The following is an 8,997-nucleotide window of genomic DNA, read 5'->3' as shown; positions in this document are numbered from 1 at the left end:
TGTAGGGGAGGTCACGATACCATAGATTGTCCCATGCTCACCCTTGAGCAGGTCGAGTTTATCACAGGTCAGACCAGAGGCCCTAATTCGTTTAATAATAATAATTATCATAATCCTAACTGGCGAAATAATAATAATTTTCGTTCTTTCGATAACCCCCCTGGTTTCCAATCAGGTTGAAATCAAAACAGGGGGCGGGGTTAGATGAGATTAAAGCTATGTTATCCCAAATTCTAGTTAAGGATCAGGAAACCCAAAGAACCCTACAAGCCACTCAACGAACCTTAGAGGACCATGCCACATTCTTGAAGAACAATCACTCGAACTTCTTGGACCTTTAAAGGCAAATTGGTGACATCAATCTCTAATTGCAAAAAAAGGCCTTCAGTTTTCAGCGAATACCTAACAAAACCCAAATGGTCAATTGAAGGCGATCACCACTCGTAGCAGTAGGAGTTTAGGTGAGGTTGTGAGAGAGAGAGAGTTCGGGTAGAGGATGAGGAAGAGGTAGATGAGGAGATAGAGATGGAGGCTCCGGTAAGGGTGCAAAATAGGCTAGGCCCAGCAAGTACCGTACCAAACCAGGAGCCCCAGGTTACGAGTAGGATAGAAAATAGACTGGTAGAGGTTAGGCCGTCTCCACTTATCGATCATTCACGCATACCCTATCCCGACGACCTTAAGCAACAAAAGTATGCTAAGGAATACGGGAATTTCCTCGACATGTTCACACAGCTTAAAATCAATCTTCCATTCATCGAGGCCCTCTAGCACATGCCTAAATATGCCAAGTTTTTTAAATATCTTCTTAAACGAAAGGACAAGCTGGGGGAGATCTCGAACATTCCACTGACCAGGGGGTGTTCTGCGGTTGTCTTGAACAAATTACCAGAAAAACTCACCGACCCCGGTGTCTTCACCATTCCATGTCTCTTTGGGGGTGTCGTTGCTCCCGCTTACGCACTTGCCGATTTAGGTCCTAGCATTAATCTGATGTTGTTTTCGCTTTACGAGAGGTTAGGGTTAGGAGAGCTCACTCCAACACGTATGTCATTGTCCTTGGCCGATCGTTCGGTCAAGTATCCTCGTGGAGTCGTAGAAAATCTCTTTGTGAAGGTTGATAGGTTCGTATTCCCCGTTGATTTCGTTATTCTTGACATGGAGGCCGATGAGAGAGTTCCCATCATTTTAGGTCGTCCATTCCTACGTACCGCAAATGCCATCATCGATGTCTTTGACGGTAAGATTACTCTTCGTGCGGGTGACGAGAATGCCACATTCGAGATTGGTAGATCTATGAGACATCCTAGTGGTAGAGATGAGGATAACAGTCCTTGTCATTCAGTTTACTATCTAGATTCATTCATCTGTGCATTAATCAGTGTCTATAGTACATTAGTGATGCCGATCTTGTGAATGATTGCGTAGTTGAGGAGGAGGTTGAAGTTGAAGAGGTAGTTGAAGAGGAGGATCCACTTTGGGCTCCCGAGACATTAGAGCTTTGTGAGGTTAGGGAGGAGAGTGAGAGTCGACCCATAGATACTCTGTCCACATTAGAGCTTAAGGTCCTTCCTTCCCAACTTAGAGTACGCGTTTCTATGAGAGGGTTCGAGTTTGCCCATCATTATTTCATCTAAAATGACGGAGGAGGTGATACGTGGTCGAATAACGGTGTTCGTTTATGTTTAAGTTTGGGTTTTTGTTTAACGTTTAATCTCGAATAGTATACTTTTAATGGGATATGTGTTTTGCAGGTCTTAAGGAGTTTAAGGAACTTTTCGAGTGCTTTATGGGTCACCGGAGCGAAAAACAGACCGCTGGGACACGAAACGGGTCAACCGGGATCAGGATTTGAAGAAAACAAAAATTGAAGTTTAGAAGAGTCATCGGCGATGGGCCCTTTGGCCGTCGGCGATGCCACCTTAAAACTTTCGTCGCCCAAATTCGTCCACGCATAGGAAATCAAGTCATACCTATTTTTCACACTTACACATGGTGTCGCCGACGCCACTCCTGGCCGTTGGCGACGGCCTTCTCTTTTTGACATTGCGAAATTCATTAATCTGGGGGTTGTTGGACGATTTTAACACACTTTGACCTCATAATTCGGGAGTTACACTTCAATGGTGTTTAAAAATTTAGTTCTTGGAGCCATTACATCATCCTTTTCACTCCCAATCATCCATTGTCACCAACCTTCATCCGAATCAAGAATCATTATCATTCAATTCACCTCATCACCAATCGACAAACCCTAGTCATTCATCCATTATTCCTTTCACCACCATCACTCACCAAAACCCTAATAATCACAATTCCACCATTCCACAAGTTCTAAGATGATCCAAATCAAGTCTCCATCATCCGTTCATCAGGTCCCGTTCACCATGAGCGGCTAATTCCTTGAACGTTTCACCCCGGTGTAGGTTATTGTAAGTTTCTAGTGTTGAACATTGTTTGAAATTTGATTTGTGACAAGTTGTATTTTGATTTTGAATCCTTAGATAATTGTCATGCATTTGAATTGAATTTTTGAATTGTCGAACGATGATAAAGTTGTGACTTTACGAAACGAATTTGTGCACTTATGCCTTATCTAGGTTAGGATTTACATGTTCTTGGTAACAAAGTGCATTGCGGTCCGTTGTCTACGACGTTGATAGCTCTTGGCACCTAAACCAAGCTACACTGATGCCGTTAATCACTTTTGCAATTGAATCGAACCTAAAACGTGTAGAAACCCTAGGACTTCAATTACCGAACCGGGTGTGAACCTTGTTTACATATCTTGTTTTAAACCATCAATTACGTTTCTTGCGATCGTTTATTTCTATTATTTAATTAATCCAACCCATTTGCTATTTTCATTTAAACATCTTTTCAAAATCAATAAAAAAAACCATAAAAACAATTTTGCGCTCTTCATAAATTGTGACAATCGTAAAAAAATCAATCAAGTCCATTCGCAAACCACATACTCTTCGTGGTTCGACCCCTTACTACCACTAGCTATTTGTTAAGGGTAATTTGGGTATATAAATTTTGTCTTTGACCGGAGCGCGACACTCCGATCAAATTTTGGCGCCGTTGCCAGGGAGTTAGTGCGCTTTGTGTTTGGATTCTTGTTTGAATTTTTGTGATTAACTGTTTAAATTGCTTATTTCTTTTTGTACTGTCTTTTTCCTTGTTACGCGGGTTGTTTTACTTGTGCAGATTACAGGTAGTGCATGTGTACACGGAATTCCAGGAAGACTTCATCGCTAGTCTATGAACCTGAAATTGAGAGAGTTGCAATAAGGAACTTGGCAAGCCGGTTAAAGGCAACCATTGTTTCTAATCAAGTCACCAAAAAGCCACAAGCCATACCATCCATTGAAACCGATTCAATGGCAAATCAAAATTCCAATCACCCAAACCCCAACCAAAACCAATTTCAATCTCGAGGAACCTTCCATCCCGCCCAAAATATCCAACCTATACCCCAAGATCAACCGGGTGGTGGTAACAACTCAAGACCACCCACACCACCTTTTCAAAACCGAGGTCCCAATAATAACCAAAGAACACCTCAACAACAAAACCTTCACCGACACAATTCCTTACCCACGCAACTTGATGACCGGAATGTTAATTCCGATCGTAGAGGCAACCGAGATCACGGAAATCCCGCGCACAAAGACCCGTTTTTAACATAGAAGATTTGAGAAACGCTATCCCCGATGATGAGCCGTATAGTGTTCCCGGTTATCAATCGCTGGAGCAGGTGAGTATTCACTCGGAGTACTCGGATGATGGGGGTAATTATGACGAATGGGTAGAGGATGACGGTTGGGGGTATGTGAACCGGGGCAATATTTACAATGCAAGAAGGTTTGATGATGATGAGTTTGGCTATCAAAATGCCAACTTTGTGGGGAACGACAATTATGGTTATGGGAATGCGAGAAATGAGGGTTACGGAAATAATCGAAACCCACGAAACAACAATCAAAGGAACCGGAATGAGGGGTACTACAATAACAAAAACAATGTGAATCATAACCGGGTTCCTCGTTTTGTGGGAGGAGGCAATCAAGGTGGGGATCGAGGTGGAGGGTAGAAGAGATAATCAAAGACCGGGGGATCAAGAGGTTGATGGTCCACGTCGTCGTCAACCACCGCTAATGGGTGTTAAAGTTCATTTTAGGCCGGTAGTTACCGAGAACGACTCCCCAATTGTACCACAACCGAGGGGTAGAGTTGCATTCGATTGTAAACCAAATTACATCAATATCTTGCCTCATTTCAACGGTAGATCGAATGATGAGCCGTATACACATCTAGCGGAGTTTTCGGCTATATGTAGCACCATTGGGGGTGGTCATTTTTCACAAGATGAGGTTCGGTTGCGTCTATTTCAATTCTCATTGAAGGATAAGGCCAAGTAATGGTTTTTGACACTTCCTAATAATAGTATTCGCACTTGGGTCGAGATGCAACAAGCTTTTCTCGATGAATACTATTCGATGGCCAAAACCGATGACGCACTTGATGAGATTCGATCATTTAAACAATTATCGAGTGAACCGTTGCATGAAGCTTTTACTCGATACAAGGAGTTGATTCGAAAATGCCCTCATCACCAAATTGAAAAGTGGGAGTTGGTGAAATGCTTTGTGAGAGGTTTGGATGCGGAAACATGGAATTATCGCGAGTCTACTAGCAACGGAACTCTATTAAGCAACCATGAAGATGATGAATGGGAATTCTTAGAAAGAATGAGCAAGAGATCAAAGGCCAAGGAGTCGGTCGATCGAGCCAAGAAGCACCCTATCTCTCTATCACTTCCAGATCTCGATTCTAACTCTAAGGATCGAATTGCTCAATTGGAGAAAGAGTTGGCTAGAGTGAAGCAAAAAGAGGTGAGTGCGGTACAATTTGCGGTGTGTGATGATTGTGGAGAGATTGATCATCGGGCCGATCAATGCCAAATGGGTATGGTAGAATACACCGAAGAGGTAAATCAAGTGTATGGAGATCGAAAAAAGTATGACATGAACTCCAACACTTACCATCCGGGTTTGAGAAACCATCCAAATTTCCGGTATGGTAATGCTTCGAATCAAATGAACCCGAACTTTCAATCGGGGAATCAAGGTGGGCAAGGTGGTTCTTCCTGTTAGTGCACGGAATGTCTGTTGACTTCGTCTACATCAAGTCTTAGGTCTAGGTAGGTCAACATAGGGTTTAGAAGGTCAAAATCATGAAATATGTTGTTAGGTTCGCTTTTATGTACTTATATATATAGGTCCGCTCATAGGTACTTATATGGTTCGCTTATATGTCAATAGGTGGGGTTCGCTTATGTGGTAAGTGGGCTGGTTCGCTTTTATGGCAGTTCACATAAGCGAACCACACACACTATATATAGCCTGATGTTGTGTTTTCATTTGTAACGTTTGGAGCGAACCTAGGTCATTGCTTGTGGGACGATACGCTGTCAAATTGTAATCAGAAAGCAATAAAGAAGAAGAAATTAGAAAGGACTAGCTGTTGTAACTTCATATATTCTGATTCCGCCTTTATATATGATGATGAACTGTCTCGGCTGACTTTTCGGGGTCAAACAACGGTCCAACAAGTGGTATCAGAGCTCAGGACGAGGAGTTCATACTACTACAGCTTAGATCTATAAAAATCTCTGATTTCTACTCTCTTTCTTGCATACTTTTTCGATTTGAAGTGGTTCCTACGGTTGAAATTGTCTGAAAATTGAGTATAACGTGTAAATCATACTAATAACAAACCCTAGAAAGTTTCAGGCTAAAATTCGGACTAAAAATGGTCAAAATTGGTTAAAAACTGTGGTCCGCTTTTACGGACATCGCGAGATTTTGGTCCGCTTCTGTGACACTTTCAGGTCCGCTGTTACGTACCTTATCAGGTCCGCTCAGACGTACAAACACGGTTCGCTTATAAGACACTTTCTGGTCCGTTTATAAGACACTTTCTGGTCCGCTTATAAGACATCATCTGCTCCGCTTTTAAGACAATAACTGGTTCGCTCGAACGACTTCAATCTGGTCCGCTCGAGTAGTTCATTTAGTTGGAATTTCGTTTATTTGGACTTAGTTTATTCGGACACTGATAGTTTCTTTTGAAAAATCTGGTTTGATTGTACAGAATTTGGTGAAAATGTTTGATGAACAAGAAAACAAGAATCTTGAAAATCTGAATAACTGGAAAAAGGAAGCTTGGAATGAAACGAGATATGATAAAGAGGTTTATATAAAAAGATACGAAAATTTCTTGTGTATGAAGGATGAATCGATGGAGATGTTGAAAGAAAGGTTTTGGGAATTAATCATCAAGTTAGAAAAACATAAGATATATCATTCAACGGATGAAAGAATTTTGAAATTTGTTGATGCTTTACCTTTGGAATGGGATAACTTTGTGAATGGACTGAAACGGGATTCTAGGTTATTACGTTTTGATTTGAGAAGTTTCATCAATACAATAACAAATCATCAGTTTCATGAAAATGCAGATAAAAGGAAGTTATTGGATGAAATAAAAGAAGAATCAGGAAAGATAGATTTGAACGTAATCATTGAAATAAGAAAACGAATCGATGTGTGTCTTGCAGCAAAGAATAATATGAGATACGATATTAAGAGGGGTTGTTATATTGATGAAAATTCGAATCCTCTTGATTTTGTTAAAATTTTTTGTGCAGGTACATACAAGATGGAAACAAAGAAAGAAGCTGATAATGGAAAGATGAATGGAAATTGCTTGAAATGTGAAAAATCAGAATCAGACAATGCCAAACTTCTGAAGGATGTAGAGAGTTTGACATTGGAAAACAAAAATTTGAAGATCGAGAAGAAAGCTGATGAAGAACAGATTCTGGGTTTACGTTTAAACTGTGAAAAACTGAGATCTGATAATGACAAACTTTTAAAGATTGTTGAGAGTTTGTCATTAGAAAACAACAATTTTAAAAAATTGGAAAATGATTTCAAAAGTCAAATAAAAATTTTACAAGATGAGAGAGATACTTTTGGCAAGAATAATTTGGAAAAACAAAGCGAAATAAATTCTCATCTTGCTAAAATTATTCGACTTGAGCATGAAGCTGAAGATGCTCAAAAGAAAATTGCTGAGTTTGAAAAAGATTTTGAAAGCAAAAGAAAATCTTCAGAAAATGAAGATTTCTGGATAAAACTGGAAAACAAGAATCTAAAAGAGAATGAAACAAGATTTCAAGAACAGTTAAAAGTCGTGGAAAATGAAAAATTTGTTCTTGAAAAACTTAAAATTGAAAATGAAAATTCTATCAAGTCTTATCTTGAAAGAATATCTCAGCTTGAAAATGAAGCTGAGAATTCAAGAAACAAGATTGAAGAACTTGAAAAGAAATTGAGAGGTTTTGTGACTGCATCAGATAGTTTGAATTTTCCTTGTCCAAAACCGATCAATTCTGCTCCAATAAGTGACAAAGTCACAAATTTTGACAAAGTCAAAATTGAAGATTGTGATGAAAAATCTGATGATGAAAAAGAAAAAGAAGAAAAAAGAAAAACATTTTTGAAATTAAATGAAATGTTTAAAAATACTGTTTTACATTCTACTGAGAAAGGTGAATGCTCAACGCAAAAACCTGTAAAGAAGAGTGTGGAACAGAAACAAAAAGATAAAAATTTGAAAAATCCTAAAAAAGAAAACAAAAGCTCATCAGATAAGTCATCCAATCATTTTCAAAACTCATAAAATGTTGGTAATAAGTGGTGCAGGTTTGACCACAGTGCTTCAAAGCCAAATCCAATCTTTCAAGGGAGTGATGATTACCACAAAGCCAGACAATGCTATGATCTGAGCGTTTGGTGTAAAGGTGGTACATGGTTTGATAACAGGGTGTGTTATAACTGTGGTTATCAAGGACACATCGTTGTTAACTGCCAAAGATGGAATTATGAGACAAGAGGATGTTTTAATTGTCAAATCAGAGGCCACATTGCCAGAGATTGCCCAAGGAGATCGATGGGAAGATCGATGGTTGAATCTCAAAGAACGGCAAAGAAACCAGTCAAAGTCAAGCCCAAAGAACAGAAGGTTCAAGAACCTAAAGTTCAGGAAACGAAAGTAAAACTTTCTCAGCGGCAAAAAGACAGACTGCGAAAGAAGAGGAAGAAGGCCAGAGAATATCTGGAAAAGATTTTGTCCTCGGGTTCACCGAACAGATTGAATAAGAGTTCTGATGAATCAACTTCTTCGACTGCAAAGTCAAGCAAGTCAAGTTCGTCAGATGCAAATCTGAGGACAAAAGAGGAGGAAAAAAAGAAACATGTCGGCAATGAATCTGACAGATCAAAGTCAGACAAGCCACACTCAGGCAATGATTCTGGTGTATCAAAACCAGAAGAGCCTTTTGTTGAGGTAAAAACCGTCAAACCCAAGGCTGGTCAGGCTTGGGTGGATCTTTTCAAATGAAAAATCCTGACTTGCCGGAGTTCCCAGGTTGGTAAGTGTGGAACAGGTATCGGCACATTTCTTGAGAAATTCACAGGTTGGTAACTGTGATATTTCGAATTACAAAAGACTAATCAAGGACATTAAGTTGTACTTGATTTCTCTTTCCGACAAGTGATAAAAATGGGGTTCTTTCATTGTAAAAATAAAATAAAAAAAGAATGTAACAAAGTGATGATCTTGCCCCTACCCGAATTTGTGAATTGACACACAAAACTAATTATTTGGAAAAACCATTTTGATTAAAACAAACTTAAGTGTTTTGAAATCTAAATGGGAAAATAGTTTGTTGTCAGGGGGAGTTCTGATTGTTTATGCCAAATGAATGGCGAATTGAAGTGATTCGATATCAGTTTGTCATTTTATTTGTACAGTTTTCAAATTTTCCTTGAAAATCAAAATTGAAACATAATTTGATTTTAGGGGGAGAAAAATTTTAAAAAAATTAGAAAATTTGAAAATTCCAAAAACATTGAAAAAGCA

The 8,997-nt window shown here is 39.3% G+C and overlaps 1 protein-coding gene across 1 annotated transcript; it reads left to right on the top strand.

The window, feature by feature from the left end:
• The first annotated feature begins 774 nt into the window (after window positions 1-774).
• LOC110882874 lies at window positions 775-4,427 on the top strand. The gene is made up of 4 exons (XM_022130779.1): window positions 775-1,336; window positions 1,429-1,565; window positions 3,644-3,763; window positions 4,065-4,427. The coding sequence occupies exons 1-4, from the start codon at window positions 775-777 to the stop codon at window positions 4,425-4,427; spliced, it is 1,182 nt and encodes a 393-aa protein (XP_021986471.1).
• Window positions 4,428-8,997: the final 4,570 nt, after the last annotated feature.

Source organism: Helianthus annuus, chromosome 8 (genome assembly GCF_002127325.2).
Source record: "Helianthus annuus cultivar XRQ/B chromosome 8, HanXRQr2.0-SUNRISE, whole genome shotgun sequence".
Taxonomy (NCBI): domain Eukaryota; kingdom Viridiplantae; phylum Streptophyta; class Magnoliopsida; order Asterales; family Asteraceae; genus Helianthus; species Helianthus annuus.
The sequence above is the reverse complement of the archived record's forward strand: the minus strand, read 5'-3'. Positions and strand labels throughout refer to the sequence as shown.

Coding starts and splice junctions, on each gene's coding strand:
- LOC110882874 (XM_022130779.1), top strand. CDS start 775: ATGCCTAAATATGCCAAGTTTTTTAAATATCTTCTTAAACGAAAGGAC. Junction 1,337..1,428: donor AGATGAGGATAACAGTCCTT/GTCATTCAGTTT, acceptor ATGATTGCGTAG/TTGAGGAGGAGGTTGAAGTT. Junction 3,764..4,064: donor GTTATCAATCGCTGGAGCAG/GTGAGTATTCAC, acceptor GTTTTGTGGGAG/GAGGCAATCAAGGTGGGGAT.